General features: G+C 40.1%; 1 protein-coding gene across 6 annotated transcripts in view; it reads left to right on the forward strand.

Moving 5' to 3' along the window:
• The window catches only part of SUCLG2 (succinate-CoA ligase GDP-forming subunit beta), a 304,560-nt gene that overhangs the window by 45,383 nt on the left and 231,743 nt on the right, over window positions 1-27,434 (forward strand). For 3 of the 6 annotated variants that reach the window (XM_081245225.1, XM_081245221.1, XM_081245220.1), the window contains exon 2: window positions 17,264-17,405. The exons of 1 other annotated variant lie outside the window; for it this stretch is intronic. In XM_081245225.1, coding sequence (XP_081101351.1) covers window positions 17,264-17,405 — 142 coding nt within the window. Of the gene's footprint in view, window positions 1-6,760; window positions 6,914-17,263; window positions 17,406-27,434 lie in introns of those variants that run through there. 2 more of the 6 variants (XM_081245222.1, XM_081245223.1) reach the window with 2 other exon arrangements.

The raw sequence follows: 27,434 nt of genomic DNA on the forward strand, positions 1-27,434 counted from the left end.
CTAGCTCTATAAATATATAATATTAGTTACAAGTAAGGAATTACAGAACAGGGGGACAGCATTGTCTAAATTTCTCTGTATTCATACTTTCCATTCCTGCTTTAGCATTTGGAGTCCAGTCAGAAATATAGAAACTGCGCTAGTCATTTTAACAGGGATAATTTAATGTAGCAGATTGATTCAAGAAATGTTGGAGGACTGCAAGGGCAAAAAGAGAACCCTGACCAAACCAGGGATTGTAACTGTAGGAAGCAGCTACCACTCCTGGAATAAAAGGAAATGATTGGAACTCTCCCAGAACTTGGAAACATGGAGGAGGAATCCTGCAGTGCTGAGACCCAGAGCATTAAGGAAGAGGCACTGCCTGGCTGGCTCTGATGGTTGTTCTAGGAGTGTAGGCAGAACTTTATAAACTGAAATCAACTGCTCTTGGAACCCACTGCTACCTCCAGGGTGAAGAGCTGTGGCTCGGGGCTCTGATGAAAGAACATTATACACCGAAAGGAGCAGATACTTTCTCCATCCTCCAGCCTTCTAGTCTCGCACTGGTGCCACATGCTGGCAGAACCTAACGGGAAGCCAGCTGGCAAAGAAGAAGGTAATTTGCAGAGTTTCAGCCGGCAGAGTGGTGGGCACCTAGAAAGGAGGTTTTGGAGCTGATAAAAAATAACTTAATAACTGGCACATCACTGATAGGCCCAAGTGTGTGCCCTCTTTCTCTCTCTTTAGATCTGCTGCACTGAATCCCAAAGAGGTTGTGCAGAACAATGAGAAGAGAAGTGGAAATACCAGGATAAACAAAAGTACTTTCACACAAAGGTGAAACCACTCCTGTTCCTTCTGTCTGGTGTTATGGTTAGTTGTGTACTTGAATTTGTTTGCAGTCTGTGGCATTTCCTAAAGGACTGCCTAGTTCCATGGGAACTAAAGCAGATGTCAACTGAAAATTGGTTTGGAGAAGACTGTAAAATGTATCTAAATATGCGTATTTTTTAAATGGTTGGACTTCTCATAACCTTTCATAAGATACTGTGTGTTGAGAACTTCTAAGTGAAGGAAGTAAAATTATGTATTTGGCAAATATTTGACCATGAATGCCTCTCCTCCAATTTCTAGTGCATTAATTTATTTTCTGAATATATTCCCTTTACTTTCAACCTGTCTCTTCTTGCCTGTTTTTTTTTTCAATGATCAATTTAAAATTTACAAGATTTCTAGTTAAATTTTTTGATTGATGTAATATTCTCTGATATGTCTGATGTATTACACTTTTTAAAGCACAGTTTTGTGCTTTGTTCTCTCTGAGCTTTTTTCCCTCAGTTATTAGTTCTTCTGTTTGTTTCTCTTTCATGATGTTGATGGGCCGCCATTGTTTAATTATTATTAATTTTGTGCTTAGAGCATCCTGTCATCAGTGACTGTGTGAGAGGGGCAGAGGGTGTAGCCCCATGGAATGTGTCAGTAACTGGTCTTTTCCCATGGTATCAGAGGTCGCCTGGACCACTGTGTCATCCCTTGGGCCCAGGTACCCCACAGCTACTGTTTTGTCTAGCATATCTTGTGCTACATCATGTCGGTTATCCTAATGGTTGCCTTGGCCCCCTCCTGTGCTCCCTGTATATCCAGCCTTCAAGTTTAAAGTATAATCAGAGTTACTCCCACTTTTGGTATATTCCTGTCCTGGCTGTTTTAGCTGTAGGATTCTATTTCAGTCTAGTTCTTATTTGTCTGACATTCTTCAGTCAGGGATTTTTCTCAACTTCTGGTCTGCTAGGTGCACTCCCTTCTTCTGTATTATTTTCTCCAGTGCTGCTATGACTGGTTTGTTTGGACATTCTGGTCCAATCTTGTGTTCTTCCTTTCTGCGTCCCCACTCTGCTTAGCTCTTGTTCTAACCCTGTAGAGTAGGTTATGTTTACTAGGTGGATTGCTTTTGGGAGGGGGCTTGGTCTCAGGGTCTTGGGTTACTTCTCCAGCTATCATTGTAGCAGTACTTCCTTTGGGTATTTCCTCTGCCTTGGGAAGGTCAGGTGCCTCAAAGATGGCAGGATCTGCAGAGATCACTTTTGAGGTGACTGTCCTCCACTAGAGATAAATGAGGAGCTTCTCAAGAAAAGAGAGTGAGGACCAACATGGGAGAGCTATTTAGGCTATTTATGCTTGGATAGCCATTGGATGCTGGCTGGATCTGGCTACATGGAAAGTAACAGAGCACCATCTTCCCACCGTGGCAGCATTTTGTGCCTTTCTGGGGTTGTTTCTTGATCCCAGACCAGATTGAAAAGGGGTTTCACAGAAATTTTTCATTTCACTTTTCCACAACCTTATAAGGTTGTGGTGGTTGATAGTCTCATTTAACTTAAGTAAAGAAGGTAAAAGGTCATCTGCCAATAAGCGGTAGGGCAAAGATGGGCGACCAAGTCTTCAGCCTCACCCTTTTAAGCTCATTTCTCACTATCAACTCCTGAACCCTTCATCATGACATTACCAAGCAGTACATCATATTTTGCTCTTTTGTTTCTCATTTTCTCTGTTAACTTTTAGTTTGGACCAGTTGTTCAATTGTAGTAATATTGTATAACATTTTACTCTAGGTTCTTGAAAAAAAAATGATTAGGATTAAACTTTGTTGAGATTTCTTCGGTTTTTTTGAATCTCAATTTTAAGAGGATATAGCATGATAAGAATATTATTTGCTGCTCAGATATTAAGTGTCACATTGTCTATTTTGCAAGAGTCCTTTTGTCTGTGTGTGCTTTTCGGATTTTTCTGTTATCACAGTGGACTTTTCAGATGAATCACAGTATTTCTTTCAGAAGTTTCCTGGAGCAAAGTGAATGTCATGTACCCTATGCTGTGGTATAAATTCTCTTTTCAGGGATTATTTTGACATTTCATGTTATCTAGTTTTCTGAAAGCTTGCCTTGAAGATTCACTTCTATGGGTTGTTCATACAGATATATGTAAAATTTAGCAATTCTCTGCCTTCCCAACTTTGGCTAAAGAAACTCAGATTACTGCAAGAGAACAGGTGACTAATACGAATCAAAAGATCTGGCATGTGCTTTTCTTTCATAAGTAGGACATTTACATGGAATATTGGGCAATCATTTAACACTTGAGATTCTAATTTCTCCTTTAAGTGGGAATTCTGACAATGGAAACATGAAGAAAGGGATATTCTCTATAATGTTGATATCTTTCTTAATAGACAATCTAAGACCTCACTCACCAAAGTAGTAATATTTCATTCATCAACAAGAATGAAGTCTCCTTCTAAACATAAATAGTGCGCTTGGAACCTTGCAGACGCCAATTATCATTCTGTACAGCAAACCTTCAAAATGTCAGACAATCTCAGGAATTTCCCCAGCAAAGGTCGATCATTTACTACTCTCTGAGTCATTTCTTCAGCATGCCAAGGTGACCGGCGAACCTGTGAGATTGAGTTAGCTAGGTCACTCAAAGCTGCTACTATAAAGAAGCCATGAGAAGTCTATTTCTATTGGGTAAATCCCATTAAACTCAAATGTATCCTAAACTGTTGAGTGCTATTAGATTGTTAGAAGGAGCATGAGTGGGTTGATTGAAATAAAGTCTGCGCCTTGCAAGCTTTCTACTGAATTTATTGGAAGGGACTTCAGGGAGTAATTTAAGGAGAGCTAACAAATTGGGAACTGAAGGGGATGGAGCAGGGAAGGTGGCAGGCTCTACTCGGAGCTGAATCTGATGCACTGAGTTGCCACATGTGACTCCTTGTAATGGCCGTGCTGAACACATGCAACAAAGAGCCTTCACATACCTTATCTGTTTTTATCCTCCTAGCAGTCCTGGAAAGTTCAGTGTTCTGCTTTACTAGTATCTCTGCTTTACTTGCTTAGTGTCACAAGCTCGTTGGAGGTGGAGTTCTTGAAAAACACCCCTCTAAGTCTTCTCACACCTTTGGGCAAGGTTGATGAAGAAAAATATGTAGCATTTTCCCTTCTCTGAGTATTAGACATAATCTACTCTGATGGCATGTGTAAATGTGTAAAATGGTTGGCTGGGGTTAGCTGAGCAATTAATGGCCCCAGAATACAAGGTTGAGTCCTGGCTGTTGTATTATTGCACTGTTTTGAATTTGTTTTCCAGTGAGCACTTTGCATGAAGCTATTCTTGGAACCCCAAAGCCCTTTTTGCTACCGCAGAGACTCACTTGAGTGAGTGGAGAAAATCTCACATACACACACACACATACATTTTTATGAGGTGAAACAATGACCTAATTTTCAGGAAATTACTTCCAGAGTTATTCACTCATGCTAGAAATGAGCAGAAGCTCGACTTTAATGAACATGAACCTGACATAATAGCAAGTCACCTGACACAAACCTGAGACAGTTCATGGGTGCAAACCTGTGTCCTCCCCTCCGTCCCTGAGCTCACCTGTTCTGCACAGCTGTAGTCCTGGTGTTCTGGAAGGGCCTAAGCACACGGATGGACGCCTCACGCTAGCTTGATGAGGCTGTGCCAGCTTGGCGTATACATGTTGGGGAGGGAAAAATGATTTTCCTCTACCCATCTTAGGTTCATTGTCTGGGGTCCTGCAACTTAGACAGAAAAAACAAGAGAAAAACAAATAGAGGTTTATTAACAGGTGCAGTGTACACACACATGGGAGCACTCAGTGATGAGTAACTCAAAGGGGTGGTCAGAACTCGGGCTTTTGTAGCATCTTAAGAGAACAGTAAATGTGTATGGGAGTGACAGGACAAAGGAAAAGGACTTTGAGCTTCTAGGGGGAGCAAATTGTGGGAAGGTAAATAGATGGGAGACCCTGATGGGAGGTAAGGACTAGTTAGTAGGTTCATTGTGTGATCCCTCTGGTGCTGTCTCTGTGCTGAGTCTAGATTTGTCTCCCGTGATTAAGAATAATCTTGTCCATCCTGGGCGGGCGGGCGGGCGGGCGGGCGTGTGTGCGCGTGTGTGTGTGTGTGTGTGTGTGTGTGTGTGTGTGTGTGTGTGTGTGTGTGTGTGTGTGTCAGGGACAGCAGGGAAGGGTGGTCAAGAGCAGAGAGTTTTGTTTGTTTGTTTTTTTTGCGGTACGCGGACCTCTCACTATTGTGGCCTCTCCCGTTGCGGAGCACAGGCTCCTCACGCGCAGGCTCAGTGGCCATGGCTCACGGGCCCAGCCGCTCCGTGGCACGTGGGATCCTCCCGGACCGGGGCACGAACCCGTGTCCCCTGCATCGGCAGGCGGACTCTCAACCACTGCGCCACCAGTGAAGCCCCCTTGAGCAGAGAGTTTTTGTTGTGTCTGCTTCTTTTTGTTTACCTTCAGCTCAAAATAATCCTTGTACCTGAATGGCATATTTTGCAGTGGCATACGCTGAACCCCTTTATTTATCTCTGTAAGATTGTTTAATATTATTTTTTTTTCCTGTTTAAGTATGCATTCTGTTATGTGTCCCTCTTGTCTGTCACTTGCTTGCTTTTCCCTCTCTCTGTTTTGCTTTGGAAGTATGTCTGCGTTGATCTATTTTAAGATCTGGCTTATTCATTTGAACCATTTTATGGAATTCCATTGGATATGCCACATTTTATTTATCCTTAGATTTTATTTCTTCCCTTTTACTATTCCTGCTTGCTGTCTCTTTAATCAAGGGAGGCCTTGTGTTTTCTCCTTGGAGAGAAGCTGCAGATGGGCCACTGTAGCAGGAGAGTGCTATAGCGGGGCAGTTTGCCTGTCGCCTGCTGGGATCAATATTAAATAATGAAAGAAGGTTATAAGATCAAAGACCCAGCAGCTCTGATGTTGTGGAATGATGTACAGAAGTGTCAATAATTAAGTGTAATGCAAAGGCCAGTTTGGGCAAAAAAATCCAAGGTTAAGGTTGTTTCTAAAGAAATGCTTTTTATGACTAGCAGGTACATAAAACTCAATAGGCTTAAATGAACTAACCTTGTAAAGTGTGTGTGTGTGTGTTGTGTGCATGTGTATGTGTGTCTAATTTTAGATTTCTTTTTACTTTATAACCCACATCTAATCCATGAGTAGGCTTTGCTTCATCACCAAACTCTGCGAAGAATCCCTCCATTCTTCTCTGTTTCCCCCTCCACCACTTTCTCTGTGGTCTAGGTGAGGAGTCTGCAAACTGTGGCCTGCTAGCCACATCCTGTTTTTGTAAATAAAGATTTATTGGAACACATCCCTGCCCATTCTTTTATGTATTGTCTAAGCCTGCTTGTGCTACAAAGGCAGAGTTAGATAGTTGCAACTGAGACTCTCTAGTCTCAAAGCCTAAAATATTTACTGTTTGGTTGTTTACAGAAAAAGATTGCAGGCTCTAGTCTGGTTTAATGCTTCCCTCTTGTAATTGGTTTCATTCTGTAAACAGAAGACAGAGTGACTTTTCTAAAATGTGAATTTGATCCTCTCACACCCCGTGAATAAAAACAAAATCTAAACTCCATACCATAGCTTACAAGCACCTGCATGGTCTGGTCCCTGCTCACCTTTTCACCCTAATCCCTTCCAGGATTCCCCCTTGTTCTGGTCACACTGAGCCTTTCCTGCCTTGGGACATGCTGCTTGGCCTCTCACAGTTGCTTCACATGTTTCACTCCTTTCTATCTTCAGGTCTCTGCACAGAGGTCATTTCCTCAGAGGTGTCATTTCCTCAGAGGGCACCCCTCAGTGGTGACCACTTGGCCTCCATTGTTCATCATGTCTATTTTGTTTCCTTCATAGACTTCCCACTCTCTGTAATTACACTCTTCATTCATGCGCTCACATCTTTCTTCCTTGCCTCCCCTCATAGGACACAAGCTCTGTGATGGCAGAAAACTTGCCTGTGCTGTTGATCTTGGACGCCAAGTGCAGTGGCCGTCACATTATAAAGCCCAGTGGAAAATTGTTTAATGAATGAACAAGGTACAGGTTCTGCCTTTTTCCTTGGTAGGAGTTAAATGCAAGCGTATGTTTATGCTACCTAATTTGTTTTCTTTCTCTATATAAATAAATCTTGCCCACTCCTGTTCACAGGGTAAACTTAAGGTGATTTTCCTCTACAACATAACTGAGCTGGCATACGTTTCACCGGGGAACAGGCAGGCATTTTGAAATGATGCTTCTCAGGATTTTTAGAGCCTTTTATACATTTGTTTCTGCTGTTGTGTTAATATGCTAATGTTTATCGAGGTTGTATTTTTTCCCCTCCCTTTCTTCCTTGCTGCTGGCAGAGCAGCAGTGTGGAGTTATGGAGTGAAGCCTCCTTTGGGCATTTGTCCTTACTACAAAGAGTTTTACATTTCTTTGCTCCTTAAAAAAAATACACTGCTTTTCTGCTGAACCTAGGATAAAAAGAACAAGGCAGTATCTTGGAGCATCTTAATTCTTTTGACTTAGTGAAACCCATCCAGGAAGCTCTCTCTCATTCAGAGCTTCTCATTTTTCCCCTGGACCTCATTTTCAGTTCAGCTCTGTACTGTCCTGCAGTGAAATCTGTAAAGCAGAGCATTCCACTTCTCCTCCTGCCCCAATTAATTTCACTGCCCAGGACCCACTTTTGTGGGCTGGGAGGCTATTCACAATTTCCGCCTCACTGAAGAGCGCAGACTCAGGACTCTGGCACACACACCTGGATTGGAATGTGGCTCTGCCTCTAACCACTGAGCTTTCCTGTGCCTTAATTTGCTCATCTATAAAACGGGCTTCTGCTGGTTTCTTTCCTCGTAGGGTGGTTGTGAGAATTAATTGATGTAATGCTTTTCTAGTGTCTAGTACAGTTTCCACAGCTTCGTAGCACTTACACGTCAGCTAGTATTTGGCGTAGTTTTAAAATAGGAGACCTTGTCAAGGTACTCTAAGAATTAAATCTAAAATAGCAACCGGCTATGATCCAGTGTCTAGAGAGTCTGAAAGCTCAAATTTCAATTCTTCCCTGGTAGGACAGATGATTTTATTTTATTTTTGTAACAGATGCTGCCCCCCCTTACTGTGGGGCCTTAGAGAAGCGGTACTGTCAGAGATGCCTTGTAAGAGGGGCACAAATGGCCTCAGGCTCCTAGTCTGATCCTCATCTAGTTTGTTGTAAAGAAGAGTTCAAGTACTACTTCTCTTGATAAGTGTATGGTCAGGCCACTCAAGATGGCTGTTCTCTTGCTCTCTGTACATCCCCGGCCTGACCAGTGCCTGCTTCACCTACACCCTACTCACTTGATTGACCTTCTTACATACTTGCCCAGGCCCCAGCTAATGATTGGCCTTACGCAAGGGATGGTGAGGGGCGTGCCCCTCTACTGGTTTCCCTGGTAACTAATGAGTCCACCTGACGTCAGTTCCCCTATAACTGGTAATCCCCCCCACCCCACTCCAGTGAAGACTGCCACCATGTCCTGCCCGCTGTCTACTGCACATGGTGTGGTGTCACTCCAGGACCTTGCTTCAGACTTATAAGCTCCTCCATCCATTAAACTATTAATGTCTCTGTTGCTGACTCTAGGCTGTTTCTTTGGTCTTGAAGCTGGGCAAGCACAGGCCTTGTAGGCCTTCAGGGTATGGCCCAACAATCAGTAAACTTTTTAAAGTACTTTTCCTCTCTAGCCATCTACTCTAATTAAATACCACATCCCATCAACACTGTTTTTGCAGGTACCACACCATCTTTATTAGTGTTCCCAGTTTGTCAGCTGCTTAATTTCCCCTTCTTTTAAATAGAAAACTGTATTGTATTTTTTTTTTTTTTTTTTTTTTTGCGGTATGCGGGCCTCTCGCTTTTGTGGCCTCTCCCGCCGCGGAGCACAAGCTCCAGACGCGCAGGCCCAGCGGCCATGGCCCACGGACCCAGCCGCTCCGCGGCACGTGGGATCCCCCCAGACCGGGGCACGAACCCGCGTCCCCTGCATCCGCAGGCGGACTCAACCACTGCGCCACCAGGGAAGCCCTAGAAAACTGTATTTTTAGGTCAGGAATGGCAGTATGGTTTTTGTCTGTGGTAGTTCCAAGGATTGACATAAGATTCACAGAAAGACAACAACAAAAAAAAGAAAATAATGGAAAACTCATAGGTATTTTAGGCAGAGAACTTGGATTCAAATCTTGATTCTCACTTAACTAGCTGAATGGCCTTAGACACATTTCTTAACTTCTTTCACCTTCAGACTTCCTCATCTGTGACATGGGGATATTCTGGCTCAAATGAAATGGAAAATAAATTTATTTAGCACAAATGGCACATTTTAAGATGCTTACCAAATGTGAGATTTGTGTGGTCCTTCCTCTTGTAAATTACTGTTTGGTTTCTTTCTGTGACTGTTGAGTGAATTAAGTATAACATTCCACTATTAGAGTTTAAAAATACCTCCCCAAATGCATTTAAAGTGAGCAGCAGGACACCAAGGGCGCTTCTTTATTGTTTATATGATCACCTACTATTTTCATTCTAGCAATGCCTCAGTGTCTCCTTGTCACCCTTTTCTCCTGCTTTGTACTTCTATATTAAATAACAGTAACTAACCTTTTTTTGGGTAGTTATTATATGCTGGGTGCTGTTCTAATTGATTTGTACTTAATCCTCACAGCATCCTATGAGGATGGGCCTGTTAGTTTCCTCCCTTGTAAATGATGGAACTCATTTCAGTTGCCATTTCTCTCATCCTTAGAGGGTAGCTTCCCTCTGTACCCCTGTTAGAGCTTAGGGACTCAGCCACAGGGGGCTCATTAATTGGTTAATTAATTTCTTTACAGTGTGCAAAATGGGGATAGTGTAAATGGCAAGTGGCCAGCTCGACAAAAAGGATGCTATATTTTCAAAGGTTACCCATATGAAGACCCCACACGAAGGCCCCACACTTTATTTAGCCTGAACACACGTAAAATATAACAGAGTCTCGGTACTCAACATTCCTGCTCTTTCTTCCAAGTCTGACTTTATTCTTTCCTTTCCATAGGCTTAGGTTTCTAATCATGATGCTGCTTTTCTTTATCTGTCTCTTCAGCATGTTTTCTTTGTGAAGCAGGAGTTGACGTGCTGGTGTTTTCATATTAAGGGCTAAACAGAAAAGTGCTGTTATTATTATTGTTGTTATTATTATCTTCCTCTTACAAACAAGATTCTACTTAATCTCTTTTCCAGGGCAACAGTGAAGTGGCTTCTTTATCAGTGCCTGTTTTAAGCAAACAGGCCTTTTATTTTATGGTACTCATATTGAGACACATCGAGTTATATCTGTCTTTTCATTTGCACCAACACGTTTATTTGAAACCTAGGATTTCCTAGGTAATGTGACTAAGGTAGATTTATGGATGCTAATTTGCATACATAATAACGTTGGCAAAAACTAAAATATAACAAACCCATACCAACTCTTGGCGTGCCACAGCCCCACCGAGCATCTGCTTTCCTTGCCTGTAATGAGAGGGAAATATATTTTCCTTGTTTGTATTCCACTGTCGTCAATGCTGTTGAGAGCTCAAAATGAGGTTTAAGACCCTCTTCCTATCTAACAGCAGGAGTTTATATTAGAGGTGATAGTTCTGTGTAACAGAGAAGGCAAGCTTTTCCTCCCCACCCTGATTTCACGCCACACCTGAAGAACCCCTGCCACATTTAAGTACGGGTGCAAGCCCTTGATTTTCTAGGCAAGTGAATAGGCTCGAGGCTATGCATTTGGGTTAAAGCTTAGGTTTGATGACTTCTTCTCAATGTTGTTTTTGAGTAAATTGATTTTCATTCCACAAATAATAAATGTTTTTTTCTATAATTTTTTATTTGTTTGTTTTAAATTATAGATTAGGTTAAATCTTCCTTTGAGCACCATGTTCCTGGTCTGCCCTCCTCAGATTTACTGGCATTAAGTTTGGTGAACTTCATCTGGCCCTTTTCCTATGCATTCACTTACTCATATGTCTATCCTTGGAAGATACAGAATATTGCTTTGTGTGTGGACACGTGTGTCTGAAATATAAATGTTATTCTACTTTATATACTGAAGGAAACGCCGTTTTCTTCCAGTAACGTGTCTTGGAGGATGGTCAGTGTTAGGCCTCCATACTTAGCAGGCTAGACTAGTCAGTGAAGAAGTTATTCTCGAGATCTCAGTGGTCAACACATCAAAGGTTTATTTCTTTCATTAAAAAAAATTTTATTTATTTATTTATTTTTGGTTTCATTGGGTCTTTGTTGCTGCATGTGGGCTTTCTCTAATTGTGGCGAGCGGGGGCTACTCTTCATTGCAGTGGCTTCTCTTGTTGCGGAGCGCAGGCTCTAGGTGCGCAGGCTTCAGTAGTTGTGGCTTGCGGGCTCTGGAACGCAGGCTCAGTAGTTGTGGCTCACGGGCTCTAGAGTGCAGGCTCAGTAGTTGTGGTGTACAGGCTTAGTTGTTCCGCGGCATGTGGGGTCTTCCTGGACCAGGGCTCAAACCCGTGTCCCCTGCATTGGCAGGCAGATTCTTAACCACTGCGCCACCAGGGAACTCCCAAAGGTTTATTTCTTGTTCATGTAAATATGTGACTCCAAGGCAAGGTTCCTCCGTGTAGTAACTTGATAATCCATGCTGTTTCAACCCTCTGACTCCACCGTCTCCACATGTGGCGTCCAGGTCCTTGCAGCCACCGGAAAAGGGCGCTGGAGGGTTGCTGGAAAGTTTCGGCACGCTAGGTACAAGAGAACTGAGGATGGAGGGGAACACATGGATAGTGGTGCTAGTCTGTTGCCGCAGGAGTTTTCAGTGCTTCATATAGCTTGAATATATTGTGGTTTAATTAGCTGGTCTCCTATTTGATGGGCATTTAGATCACTTCCAACTTTCCCCTTTATTATGTACAACACTGCACAGAAAAGCCTCGTGTGTATCCCGGGTACACATGTGACTGTTTTGCTAGTTTAAACAGTCAGGAAGTAGACTTCACAGTTCAGAGGATGTGAGTGTTCTGCTTACCATCAGTGCTGTCACATTGTTTTTGAAGGTGGTTTTACTGGTATTTGATTTGCATGGTTAGTGTATGAGAAAGAAATACCTTCACCAATGACATTATCAAACTTTCATTTTTTCCCCTATCCAATGGCAGCTTTCTTACTTTTGGCAAAATGGCTTCTCATTTTTGTTTTAATTTCTATTTTCCTGGTTATTAGTGAGTTTTTGGCTCTCTCTCAGACTCTGTTATGCTGCGTGAGTGAAGCAGGACTGTGGAAAGTCAGGCTGAAGAAAGACAGAGGGAGTGCAGAGAGCCACTGGGCAGATGTGGCTCACACGTGCTCCCTTTGTGGGCACCCAGCTCAATGACATTTCTTTCTATACTCCCTTGATCAATTTTTTTTTCCCGCCCATGGCGATATTTCAGTAGTCTTTACACCTCTGATTTTAAAACCGCGGGGTGAAGGAGCCTTTCTCAGTCGTGTCATTTTTTTCTGTGGAGCTGTCTAATTCTGTGTTTTGAGTTTTCTTGTGAATTTTTCCCTGCTTAGTCATTGTCTTTTTATCTCTTGGTTCTCTTTGTCCTTTCCCTCATTTTTCATTCTTTTTCTTCTGTCTCTGCTCCCTTGTTCCCATCGGCCGTTAAATCTTTATGTGCTGCTTTTCTTTTAAGTTGTATTTTCCCCTTCCTCTCCAAGCTTAGAAATGCTTGCTCTGTCAAAGAAACACGGAAGGGAAGGGAGCAATGGAAAGGTCAGAGCACGAATCTAGAAGTAACCAAACCCAGGGGCCCAGCCTCTCCAGCTGTTTTGAGAACATGATGCTGTTCCTGATATGGTCACTTTGCCAAAATCTGTATGAAAAAAGGAAAGAACATTGGAATTAGTCCATCTCATTCTGCCTCTGGCTCACTGTAGGATCCCTAGGCACGTTACTTCTCATCTTTAGGTCTCAAGTTCTCTGACTCTAAAATGAGGAGGTTGGATCCCAGTAGTCTTTCTATACCTTGGAACCCCAGTATATGAAACATGTGACTTCCTGGGAAACTGCTGCAGATTAAGGGTCCAAAGTCGCCTTTATAATGGGCCACTGCCATTCCTCTTCCCCTGCGATGCCTTGAAGGGGCGCCTTTAAAATCTGTCTAGCAACAGGTCATTTAATAGGAGTTAACAGGGAAGACAATTCATGACAAAAGTATTAGAACAATTAGAATCCATACAGGGCTGGGGAGGCAACCCAGAGACTGGCAACATTAGGAACCTTCTCCCAGCCTGAGGAGTGGAAGGAGTGGAAGGGGGTGGTGTTGGCAGAGTCCAGGCCAGCTTGTGGGCGCAGGAGTCATGGTAGGGAGATAGCAGGAGCTGGAGTTATGGAAGGAAGGGCTGTCTGGAGGGATCTGAGGCTTCAGAGGAGATGCAGTCACTGTTGGAGCGGCCACCTGACTTAGAAAGAGGAAGCCAAAGCCTGGTATCTTCTTCTCACTGTCCTATCTCCAGACAGTCTCAAATTTAGGCAGGAGCCAGTTGCAAAGAGCACAGTTTGAAGGCAAGCAGTTGAATAACTGGCAGAAACAACTGAAAGGCACTGGGTCAGATGATCTTTAAACTCTCTTCCATTATATTCCAGAGTTCATAGATTCCCTGGAAGATTCCTGACTTCTGCAGTAAAGATATTAGTCTAGGGTTTTAACAGGTCGCTCTACCTAGGAATTGGAATAAACTACTTCTTCTACCATTTTAGAGTCTTGGGACAGCACCTGCTCACATCTCCACTTCCCTCCCTCCCAGAGCCTGGAGCAGCTGCATTTTTCCTTACGTGCGCTGTGCCAGCGTTTCATGAGAATCCTATTCCTGGTAGATTTTTGACCTTTTGAAGACAGGAATATGATCTTGCTCATGCCGGTCTCAGTATTTATCACCAAGAGGCCTCTGGGAATGTGGAGCCAGAGTACAAACGGAGGGAATCAATAGTTTTACAGTCGAAGCTTTGCTGTTTTACAGTCACCTGTGATAGTGGACCAGTGACTAACCTTCAGCCTGGATTTCCTAAACGGTAAGATGGTTTTATTAGGACAGACTAGGTGCTATAGATGGGCTAGGTTCTGCAGCAGCAACAAATAATCCCCAGAATCTCAATGGCTAAAAGTCCACAAAGGTTTATTTTTCACTGCACATTCATTGTGATTTACCTGGGGATGTTCAGTCCTCACTTTTAACCCCTGGCTCATAGATCAACTACCATCTTGAATATTGCCAATCCCCAGGTCAAGAGAGAGAGTGTTTGGGTGGGTGGGAAGGTTGACAATCAAATGTTGGGCTTGACATGTCACGCACCATGTGTACTCATGCCTTATTAGCTAGAACTAGTTACATGGCCTCACCTAACTTCAGGTATGGCAAAGAACTACCTGGGAGGAGGACAGTTAGGAATATTTGTTAGTTTTCATTAATGATAGTTACAGAGAAAGATAATAATACTTGACTTCTCATGATTTTTTTGGCCATTAGATAATATAAACACTGATTATAATGCCTAACCTGTAGGAAATGCTCCATCAATAATAGAACAGGGCTTCCCTGGTGGCGCAGTGGTTGAGAGTCCGCCTGCCGATGCAGGGGACATGGGTTCGTGCCCCGGTCCGGGAAGATCCCACATGCCGCGGAGCGGCTGGGCCCATGAGCCATGGCTGCTGAGCCTGCGCGTCCGGAGCCTGTGCTCCGCAGCGGGAGAGGCCACAGCAGTGAGAGGCCTGCGTACCGCAAAAAAAAAAAAAAAAAAAAAATAATAATAATAATAGAACAATTATTATTGCTGTTGTTATTACTCAGCAGCATGCTGTACACCATCCTTCTATTTAGTAACTTCTCTTCTTTTTTCTTCCCCATGAAAATGCAGAAGTAGACTTAACTTGTTCCTGTCTAGATGTATCACAAATTCTTAATTAATGAAGTCGAGTTAATGAAGTTTTAGACCCAGTCAGGGACCCTACTCTTCCAAGTTTAGGATTGACAAATGTAGGGAATTATTCTGTAAAACAATCACTTTGTGGAGTGATAGCTTGGGTATCAGCAGTGGCTTTGGAACTATGTTCACTGTGTTGGTTTTCAATTTAAGAGCCACAGACTTTAAGCAGCTTTTCATTTTGAGTCAGTGTAGAAACAGTCAATATGTATTATATGTCTATGAAGCTGGTCTCTGGATCAATTGCAATTAGTTTGCAGCAGATTGCATTAACATATCTAAAATTAATACAGTGAGTGTTCTGATGAAAAGAAATTGACCATGACCACACTATGGCTGTTTTTAGTCTCTCTCAAATGTCCTTTTCAAACAGTATTTCTTTTTTTCTTCTGTTAATGGCTTTAAATTGGTACATCAACATAAACTTAATCTATTGATCCTTCCCCATTTGCCTTTTACAAGTGGTCCCAGAATATGGCACATATCATGTTCAATCTCTTCTTTCTTTAGGGGGCTTTTACTAAATGCCTCAAACTGAATTTTTCTTGGCATGTTACATGAGGTGCTATTAAGACTACTAAGTTGACGAGTACATTCATTTTTGAATTGCTGTGTTTTTCAAATTACTAATGTTTCATCAAGACTTAAAAATTCAGAAATAAGAGTAATAAATCATATACAGTTAACAAATTATATACAGTAAACAGTTGTGAGCACTGCTTGTCTAACAGTTTATTTTTATCTTAGCATTATCTGTTTCTAGAGAAGAAGTGTGAGCAACTTCAATTTTAATAACATCATTACCAATATTTATAAGGATGGAACAAAGAGAGAGCTTGAGGCTTGATCATGTTGAAATTTGAATTTTTTTACAAGTGTGTGTAAATTATGTTATGTTTATTTTAGATCTGAAGGACTTTTACTTTTTTTAGAGAAAGTCAGTTTCTGGAAATGAAAAGTTATCTATATCGGGACAAAAAGACAAAAGGCAGGATTTATTTATTTGGCTATCTAACTGGTAATTTTTTAGTATCTTCTGTATGCAAAGCACTGTCACATTCTTCATAAAGACACAAAGAAGTTGAAGACACACTCTGTCCTTGAGTAGAACCCAGTCTTGCTATAAGGTTCTGGAGCCTCTTTGGAATGCCTCTCTTCCAAAAGAGCTTCATGAGTGCGTTGTAGCTTGGAGATGCCAGAAGAACATGCCATTTTTAAGGACACGTTAAAGGTCCTGAAAGCTAGTGGTTCCATGTGGTAAAGCCCTGTGGACCTCAGTTTATAGTCTGCATGATATTGCTCAGACATCCACTGAGGTCCTTGACTGAAGCCGCTAGGAGGTATGTCAGGTGATCTTCCACCACCAGTCTTGTGAGCCAGTTGTGTGATTGTATTTTTGGTTGGTTTGTGTGTTAATGGCATCGTTATCTTACCTCTAGTGAACTGTGGTTCCTTTGCATCATAACTCATGGACAGAAGTGAAACTAAGTTTATTCATTTTTTTCTTTTTTTCTTTTCTTTTAAAAACAAGGCTTATGGATTTGATAGGGAATGTCGATCTTATTCTAAAGAATGAGAAGAATTTATTTGTTCATGTCACTCCGTCCTTTGATTATTTTCTTCCAGCACAAATATAAACTAATTGATTAGTGCATATTGGAAAACCACTTTCACATGATTCTTACGCAGAGTTACTTTAATACACAAATTGCAGTTTTTAGGAACTAGTAGTTTAATTAATGGTGACTTTTTCAAGTTGGTGTACTCAACTTTGGTGTGTGAAAGAGATAATATCATTAAACACTTAATGACTATACCTAGAGTCCATTAAAAACCACAACAAAGAAATGGATTAGTCTGTGGCCCATTGACCTCAAAGAGTTGAAACCAATTTCCTGAGATACCTTATGATGATTCATGCTGTGTGTACAGTTATTAAAATAATGCTTTGAGCTTTGTTTGCAGTGGAGATGGGGGAAAGCATATGCTATATAACAGAGTCCTTAACATTTTTTAAAATAACTTTTTACTGAAGTCCTTATAGACTCACAGGGAGCTGCAAAAATAGTGCAAGAGTACACAGGTGTACTCTTCCCCCAGCATCCCCTAGTGTTGACATCTTACATAGTTTGAGTACAGTATCAAAACCAGGAAATTGACCTTGGTACATTCCTGTTAACTAAATTACAGACCTTATTCATTTAGGGGTGTGTGTAGTTGTCCTTAACATTTTTGATTAGAAAAACAATTAAGCATGAAGAATTCATTATAGATTTTTTTTTCTTTTGCCTCCAAAATCTCTGTTGCCGATTGCCTTCTGAGGGTACCTGTAAGACTGGCCCTATAAGTTGACTGTTATTTTTCATGCTGTTGTAAGTCTCCTTATCTCTCTCCCCAATTTCTCTAGGTGATTCAGTTAACCCCCAGAAGATGGTTGAACCTGCAGGAATACCAGAGCAAGAAACTAATGTCTGACAACGGAGTGAAAGTTCAAAGATTCTTTGTAGCAGACACTGACAGTGAAGCTCTGGAGGCTGCTAAGAGACTAAGTAAGCTAATTCATAATAGATGAAGTATGCTTGGCGAAATTAGTGAGTTCACAGGTAGTGGTTTCCCACTACTTAAATTTCTTTGTTACCGGTTATACTAACAGTGACAGGTACAGTGTAGAGCTTTGAGTTGCAAGGGCAAAATGCCCAATTAAGAAAACTTTATTCTGTTACATGAGATAGCAGCATATGCGGTGCCACTCTATGTAATTTTTCCAAGTCTCTCAGTCACCGTTTCACCTAGTTCTCTTATCTGTGGTTTAGTGGCTGCAAGAAAATTGGTTGAAGAGTGTAAAGTGTCAGAGAGAAGCCCGTTGCAGGGTAAGGCAGGCAAGACAGTTGGCATCCTTTATTAAGCCTCTTAGAACATGCGGAAAGTTTCCTCTGAGTGACTGGAGGAGAGAAAGGGAAGAATGTGCATTTTGAAGTCCTGCTGACTTTGGTTCAGTGTTTTGCCCTTTCATTTATCAGCTCTATAACTTTGCGTAAGTACCTTTTCTGTGCCTCGGTTTCCTTGTCTGTAAATCAGTGCTAATGTGTTTACCTCCCAAAGCTATTAAGAGCCTTTAAGGGAGACTGCACACTGGTACATGGTAGAAAATCTAATCAGTTTCCCTAGTTATAGATTGAGAAATTAGGACTCAGATTTTGCTGTTTTTCAGTGAATATTCCTTCTTTTGCCATATAGACTCTCTCGTTGTCAGTCTGGATTAGCATTGTCCATTAGAAATATAATGTGAGCCACACAAGTATTTTTAAATTTTCTAAGTTACCTTAATAAAAATAAAAAGAAACAGGTGAAATAAATTTTAATAATATATTTTGTTTACCCCAGTATATCCAAAATATTATCATTTCAAAATGTAATTAATATAAAACAATTTTCAAGGGGTTATTTTATATTCTATTTTTGTGCTAATACTCACAAGTCTGATTTATATATTACATCACCAGGACATCTCATTTCACACTAGCCACATTTCAGGTGTTCGAAAGACACATGCTGTCTTGTGGCTACCCTGTCGGACAGTGCAGATCTGGACTCTAGAAGGATGTGCATGTGCATTCTTTGCCTGCAATCTTGGAGAGCAGTTGTTTGCCATTAAAAAAGAAAGCATAGAGCATCTGCTCACTGGCCTTTCCCAGGCAGCTGTAGCAAAGTTTGAGAGTGCAAAATAGAGACAGGCTCTGTATTTCAATTTTCCAATTTTCTGTGCTCTTTTAAGAGTAAGCGATGAGGTGCTTCGGTTAGTAATTGTTCTTTTATCTCCCTTTCAGAGTTCCCCCTGGTGCTTACACGCCAGATCCTTTCTCTGTTATTTCAGTTGAAATGTATATTTACTTTTTCTTTCAACAAATAGTTATTGTCAACCACGTGTTTTAGGCATGGTGGATGCAGTTGTGGAAGATGAGCAAGCCCTTTTTCTTCTTCAAAGTTACATTCTAGAAAGGAACAAATTTGTAATTTTCAGATACTAAATGTAGAAATTGAGAGCAGTCTATATTTTAAGAAATGAAAATTGGTTTTATTCTCAAGAACTATCAAAATTGGTTTTTATGGTTAAAAAAAACCCAGTAAAATTAGACTTACACCTGGATCAGAGTTCCACAGTGAACTGTGGTAATAGACTCAGTAAAGGTTAGTATTCTAACATCATTACATGAAAGGATCGTTTTTGTTTTATACTCCTCTGGTTTGGGGATTGGGTAATGAGAGCAAGAAGTGTGAAGTTCAGGTTGGTCTTTGGTCCTCACTTTCCCTATTGTTTTCTTAAATGTGCTGACACACTAGTAGTCCAGGTCTAAGGATCCTTCTTAAGGAAATTCTGGAAGCCAGCTGCTTACCCCCCACCCGCCTTAAGTGGAGCACGGCTAAGAGAATTTACCATTCAGATTTTCAAAGAGATTTGGACTTAACCGGACTAATTGGCGTCTTAGTCATGGATTTGTTTTATAAGCATTTATTTAGCCACCACTTTGTGGGTGGGAATTGTATACTGTGTTTGTCAGACAGGATTTTTGCTCTGGAAGAATTAGCAAGGTGATGTTTATATGCCAAGGCAGGGTGGACAGAGGGGAAGAAAATCAACTTTTAAAAAAGACATTTTGGTTCCTGAGGAGTGGTTTTTAAGGAGAATGAAACTGGATTGAGAATGATGTGGCTGCATGTGTGCCTTGGCCTGTGCATACCTGTGATCATCCTTTAGATGGGGTGGCCCTGGGAAGGCCTCACTGTGATCCTGCTTAGAGCTAAAAGAGAATTTAGAGAACTAATCTGAGCACCTCATTTTCTGAATGAATGAGTAATCCTCCTCTTACTCAGTAAGTCGTTTTGGGAGAAGGAAGATCTCTGATTTTTGTTGTTGAGTAGGCAGTTTTGGTCACAGGGGAAATTTATAGTACTGGAGAAGGAGATGGTACCAAGTCTAGTTGGTTAAACATGAAACAAGTTGATGGTAAATATGAAAGGAGGTATGCACATCATTGAGATTGCTTGGAGAGAGCAAAACGAAAAGAAGCTGGCAAAACTTCACCCTGTTTATGTTCTTGTCTCTGTAAGATTGACAAAACCAACAGCACAATTGGGAGTTTTACCAAGGAGATTTGAGGTTAAGGTTGAAGCTGGATCACACATATGTCTTTCTGACTGTCCTGAAAATGGGACCTCCACTTTATAATTACAGTATTTTAATGGGAAAAAATTACATAGAAGAATAATATGCGTAATGTGCAGTAAGTGCTATATAAGATTTTATTGTTGTCATCAGCAGCAGCAGCAGCATGTAATTCCAAAGGGTTCACTGCTGTCATGATGCAAATTCACAGACAAATCAGAGACATCTGATAATGAGTATTCTGTCGATTGTATGTTCGGAGAGTTCACATTATACTTTGCAAAGTTTGTAAATGATTGAAATGTACTTGCTTACCTTTCTACTTTATTGATATTTGAATATGTCTTGAAATAAAATGACATTTTATAAAATATTTTGAAAATAAATACTGATATTAGCCATGCCTGTGATTTCCATTGTAATCTCTGTGTAGATCATCTTACAAATCTCTTTCTTTGTGTTTAAAGTCACATTGCTGGTTTTCTGTTTGCCATCCACTTAATGGTATCTCTGTCTTTCCTGGCCCAGATGGAGCTTGTCATCTCTTGGTTGCTCCAAACTCTTTCTCCCTCTTAGCTTTTCCTACTTACCCAGCTGAGATATCCCTGTGTCATCTTTAATGCTTCTCATGTGTGTCATATTCAGTCATTTGCCAAAGCCTGCCATTTTTAGTGCAGCATCATTGTTTTGCTAAAGCAACTAAACAGGCAAGATAAGGTTAAAAACTTGCCAGGGTTGTACAGCTAATAATTGACAAAGATGGGATTTCTACCCAGCCAGGTTGGATTTAATCTCTTCTCCAAGCATTTTTCCTCTTTGCTAACTTGATGATGTTGTTCTTGGGAGACTTTAATATGTGAGTCAGCATTTTTAAGATAGGAAATGCATATTAATAAAATTAGAAGATTGAATTAAAACTAGATGTGGCAGGTTCTAAGCCTCAATTTATAGAAATTGTAATCTGAAGATATTAATGATTCATTTTGTTGTATCTCTTTGGGCAATAGAACGTTATGCTGTGTAGTTATAGAAATCTTGTTAATTTGACCATTTGTTTCAAATGGGTAATGGGTAATGCAAACCTTTTGTTTCTGAAACAATTCATAATGATAAGCTATTGAGTGAGATCCTCATTTTGTTGCACAGAAAATGAACTTACGTCTGATTGAGAGAGTAAATTTGGTTTGGTGAATTAAGTGTTTAATATATGGATAATATTCATTTCTACAGCATTTTTTATGAGCTACCTTTTGTAATCACGCTTTCAGGAAGGAGTTGTTTCCTTTGCGTATAATTTTCTCAGGAGATTTATTAATTATACGGATTTCTACTGTATGGATTACATTTAATGTATACAGTCAGCAAATAATTACAGAATACCTATTGTGTGCATGACTAATTTTTATGTTGTGTTTCAATTCTCTTTAAAAATGAATGAAGGCATAAGTCTTTCACATAACTCAAAAGGCCTGTCTCAAAGATGTGTATAAAAGAAGAGACGAAACTTATCTAGGACCACCACTTTTTAGTTTTTGGAATCTCCACAGTTTATTAATTATTCCATTCATATTGATATGAGACTCTCAACATTTGATTAAGCAAGAAGATTGTATTTCAAAAACTCAGTTTTATTTCTTGCCGGGAAAGAAATTGAAATATGAATGGAGAAATTAATCTTTTCTCAGCTAATGACATGCATCCTAAAATGGAGATACGGAGCTTTTTATTGAACTCGGCCAGCTTTGGAGTGCTTTCAGCTACAATGTGTTTCCATTCGTCAATATTATAACTTATTCTTTTCATTTTATATAATTACATCCTAAAGCCTGGTGAATTACTTACACCATTAAGGAGTTGTACTTTATATAAAAAGGGAACTGCTGCCCATTGACTACTGATTGACATGTACTGTTAATCCTGTACGCAATTAAATGCATAGTAAGCCTCCTTGATTGTTGTGGCTTTGTCATATCACATTATGTGGTTAGGATCTTGCAAAAAGATCTTCTTATAACCTTTGTGTTGAGATGGTAGTCATTATTGTCTTATAATGATAGGTGAGGATAACATTGATTACTCTGTAGTAAATCTTCTTTTTACCACTGTACCAGCTGTCCATTATTTTGAACCTGCAGTCAAGAATGCAGTTGCAAGGGTGATGACAAATGCGGGCCATCAGAGGTTGAAACAGTGTCTACTTTCTAGGAATTGTGGTGGTGACTCATCCAGACAGAAGGTGTTTATCGTAGGTCCTGAGACATAGTAAATGATCAATAAATATTATTGTTACTCACAAAATTTTCATTTGCCCGTGTTTACTTACAAATGCTCCCTAAAAGAACACCTGAATTGACCTTAAAGGCTTTCCCTGACTATGTTTATTAAAAGCATCCTGTTCAACAAATTGTAACCTTTAATAATATTTCCTATTGAATATATTTTGCAAAGAGATTCCCCCCCTTTTATAAAATGTTCTTTTCTCTTCTTCCTAAGTCTGCACATATAAATGGGCTTGTCTGGTCATCTCCTTAGAATTCCTCTTTGCTAGAATGTCTTTTCCTAATTGTCTTGTGCTGTTCACTGAATAGAAGTAGCAGGAGACCCATCAAGTGAAAGGTGAGATTAAGACAGGTTGTGGGCAGGCAGGCTTTATGGGAGTGAACATTTAGCTTCCTGTCAGTTTCCTTAGAAACAAATGAGAACAGGGCTTTGAAAGTCAATACCTCAACTTGAATTTTGGCTAAGGCAAGGGTTAGCTCTTCTCACATTTTAACCAATAAAAATAATAGTGGTGGGATTTAACCTTTGGCCTCTTGCCATGTTTCTGGCATCATGGTGAGCATTTTGTAAGTGTGATTTCATGTAATCCTCATTTAAACCAAAGGGGCTTTCCTTTTGGAACTGGTTCCAAATATCACCAGATCCTGTGTGTCTATGATTGTTTATTCATGGTGACTAACATAATTTCATTCAGTCTTTTCAGTTTGCCATTAATGGACTCACGTATTAATTTTTTTAAAGGTACCTCACTATGAATGAACAAAGAAGTTATGTACATGGTCTCATTTTCCAGGTCTTTCCTATGAATTATTTGTGCCTGAGGTCTTTGACTCACCCCAGTGTATATTGTGGTAGTTCTAAATCTACAGAAGATACCTTATGGGGTTATAAATGTAGAAAAGCTTTGCCTGGGGTAAGTAGGCATAAAAGCTAGCTTCTTATTATCCATCTGTCTGGACATATTGGCCTTTTTAAAGAAATCTTAAATATAAACAGATAAATCTCTTTTGATTATCAAAGGAATATGCTTATTATTTTGATTTTGGAAAATATAGAAAAGCACAAAGAAGGAAAAACCTCCTATAATCCCATTACCCAGAGAGAACCTGCTTTAAGATCAACATATTTCCCTCCATTTTTCTTCTACATTCATTCAATCAGCAACATTTATTTCTGTGCACATATTTACATACATATAATTGAGAGAGAATGTTTGTTTTTAACTCTGGGAAAATACTATGCATATAGTTTTATGTCCTACTTTTAAAAGTCCATATAATAACATGAGCATTACCTAAATATTAAATATGTTTTTCAGAAATATTATTGTAATGGTTGTATGGTAATCCCTAGATTGACTATATTATTTCTCACTGTGACTTACTTAGATTGTTTTTTCTGTTTTTGTGTGTTAGGGAATTCTAGCTTATGTAACTTATAAACTGCCCAATTCTCAGCAGCTTAATACAATAAGGAGTTCTTGGTCACATAAGAGTCCAATATGGTGTTCCTGCTCTGCCTGTAAGTGGTGACCCACAGATTCAGGCTCCTTCATCGTTTCACTCTGTCCTCTTCAACACGTGTGTCTCAAAGATGACCTGGGGATTGTGTTTGTTTCAGTCACGTAAGAGGGGAAGAGAGCATGGAGGATTGCGTGTGGAAGTTTTGCACATACTGCATCACTTCAGCTCACATTCTATTGGCTAAAATTCATCAGATGGTCACAGTGAACTGCAAGAGAGACTGGGAAATACAGTCTCAATCCATGCGTAGGAAGAAGAGGAAATGGGTTTGGTGATCCTGGTAGCAGTCTCTGTAGCTTTTAGAATTTGGGGGAAATTTGTCTCTGCTTCTTGGCTTAGAACGAGCATGGACTATACAGTCAGAACATCATCCCAGGTCTACTTTGGTTACTTAAGCCACAATTTACTTGACTATAAAATTGAGGGTAATAATACGTATGTCAAGGAATGATTCAGATTAAAAAAAAGACAAACATAGCACATGCCTCATATAAACGAGGTGCTCACCAATTTACCTTCCTTCTTTCCTTCCTTCTTTTTTGGTCTGAACTGAGTGAATGTTTCAAGCCATCATAAAAGACATATAATAACAGCTATTAAGAACATCAACAGCAGATAAAAAACAAACAATGCTCAGTGCTTTTGCAATAACGCTGGAGTGTTGAACTATATTTAGTGTACAGCTCGTCAGATGATTTGATAATGAATATATTACTCATATACTGTTGGTTGATATTTTCTAGGGAGATGGAGGTATGTGAAGTCAAAAGTTGCATAATTTTGAAAGAAAATGAAAACTGTTCTTTCTTACATTGCAACAGAATAAATACTACCTAAGGAATTATGCTTTTAAGAGGCTACGCTGTTCCCCAAGGTGGTTGTTACAAAAGTTGGCAATGTTTAACAGATGTTCATAAATAGTACTAAGGCTCCACTTGAGTTTTCTAGGTTACTTACAAAAAAGTCGGGAAGTGAACTGAAAAAATTTTAAATATATATATTGCTTGATCTACCTTAGGATGAAAACCAAATGAGTAAACCAGCTACCTCAATTATGTATCTTTTTTTCCTTTCATTCAACATGGAACAAGCTAAGGGATTTGTGAGTCTGTTATTTTTCTCAAATTAAATATGGACCAAGTATTAGAATTTTTTTGCCTTTCTGAGCGAATATACCAGCCACTTCAGTATGGGGGAAAAGAAGTATATGGGATGTGGATAACAGGGGGAAAATAACAGTGCTAAAAGTATTTGATATGCAAAAATCAGACTGTTCCCAGAGTCTTCAGGTGCAAGGTGTAGCACTGAAAAACAACTTTACATAAATATATATTTTCTTTATAGATAACCTACATGAGTATCATAAATATGAGAAAATCTTCATCCCTTCACTTTCTCCTTGCTCAGAATCCCTTACTACTTTTCCCTGTTTGCGGATTCACAACAATTAGAAATTCCCTTCAATTCCTCATTTACTGAATGGTTTTTTTTATAATGATAAAAAAATTGATGCCGAATAGTATCATGCATTTTCTGTACCTATTTAGAAAATCACCTGTTTTTTCTTTATAATTTATTAATTTATTGAATTAACATTGATTGAATTTTGAATGTTGAACTAGACTTGCATTCTTGGAATGAACCTGCTTGGTCAAGGTATATGATCTTTTATTTATTATTGAATTCTGTAATAAATATTTTGTTTAAAATTGTTGTGTCTGTGTCTCTGAGGGCTGTTGGTCTCTACTTGTTTTTGTAATGTCTCTCTGTGGCTTTGCTATTAGGATAATGTTGGCTGCATAAAATGAAAAAAAGAGCCACCCCCACCCCTTGCCCCTTCCTCTGGCAACCACCAATTTGTTCTTTGTATCTTTGAGTATTTTTTTTTTTTTTTTTTAGATTCCATGTGTAAGTGAGATCATATGGTATTTGTCTTTTTCGGTCTGACTACTTCACTGAGCATAAGAACCTCAAGGTCCATGCATGTTGTCATAAATGACAGGATTTCCTTCTTTTTAATGGCTGAATAATATTCTGTTTTACATACATGTGTATGACATCACATATCCTTTATCTAGTCATCTGTCTATGGACAATTAGGTTGTGTCCAAGTCTTGGCTATTTAGTGCTGCAGTGAACATGGGGGTGCATATGTCTTTTCAAGTGAGTGTTTTTATTTCCTATGGGTAAATACCCAAAAGTGGACTTGCTGGATCATATAGTGGTTCTATTTTAAACTGTTTGATGAACTTCCATACTGTTTTTCATAGTGGCTGCACCAATTTACATTCCCACCAGCAGTGCAGATGTTGTCATCATATTGATGTGGTTTTTGCTGTTATGGTGAGCGGTGTGCACCACATCTCAGTGTGCACGGGGTGGGGGCAGAGGCTGTCATTTAACTTGTGGTGTGTTGTTTCTCAGAAAGAGGAAGCACATGACTTATGAGACAGTTGTGGGCTGACCTCTCCACACAATACTCTTCATATAAGAAAGAAATTGTATGTGTTCCCTTAAACCAGGACAGGTTTCAAGATTCATCTGGCATTTAACATTTTTTTAAGTGTCTCTAAGCATAGATGACCATCCTTATTGGTTTGTCTGGATAGACTTAGATACATCTTTTGTTCCAGAACTATTATTAATAGCAATCACATTCACTCTCAGACTATCTTCATTTAAACAATAAAGTACATGATCACCTTACTTGTAGAGTTACTTTAAGAATGACTCCTTGATAACAATGGTCCTTTACTGAAGCCTGTTTTATGGAATGGATTATGATGGTTTTAAGTATTACACCATTAATTCATGCAGCTTTTAAATGAAGAATGAAGAGGAGATGAAAGGGCCTTCTTGATACTCTTAGACAGCGGTCCCCAACCTTTTTGGCACCAGGGACTGGTTTCGTGGAAGACAGTTCTCCCACAGACCGGGGCGGGGGATGGTTTCAGGATGATTCAAGCACATTACATTTATTGTGCACTTCATTTCTATTATTATTACATTGTAATATATAATGAAATAATTATACAGCTCGTCATAATGCTGACAGGAGGTGGAGCTCAGGCAGTAATGTGAGCGATGGGGAGTGGCTGTAAATACAGATGAAGCTTCGCTTGCTCGCCTGTCACTCACCTCCTGCTGTGCTACCTCATACCAGTCCGTGGCCTGGGGGTTGGGGACCCCTGCTCTTAGGGGTGACTTCAGGAAGCCAGCGTATAAGCACAGGACAAAGCTTAGTTCTCCATTCCAGGGCCAAGGGTGCTTCCCATTCATCTTTGCTTTCCTGGTACCCAGAGCATAGTATAGGTTCCATAAATGGTTACTGAATGGAAAAATTAGTAAGAGAACAGACACTCCAAGAAACCTTCCATCTAGGTTCACAGTTGCCAAGCAGGACTTCTATGATGTACACACTCACTGGGTTTTCTCTTATGCCACTGGGTCATGTCCTTAAATTTGGCTTAGGGAGAAGGCAAAACTAAGGGAGCAGCAGCCCCATGGGCCATGGTGGAAAGGTGGGAGGTCATGACGGGAGATGTCAACCTGGCAGCTTTGCCTGCTGCCAGCATCCTGGCAGAAATTAGTTTAGGATTTTCCTCAGGCTG

This window comes from Mesoplodon bidens (genome assembly GCF_964165515.1).
Source record: "Mesoplodon bidens genome assembly, chromosome: 10".
NCBI classification, from domain to species: domain Eukaryota; kingdom Metazoa; phylum Chordata; class Mammalia; order Artiodactyla; family Ziphiidae; genus Mesoplodon; species Mesoplodon bidens.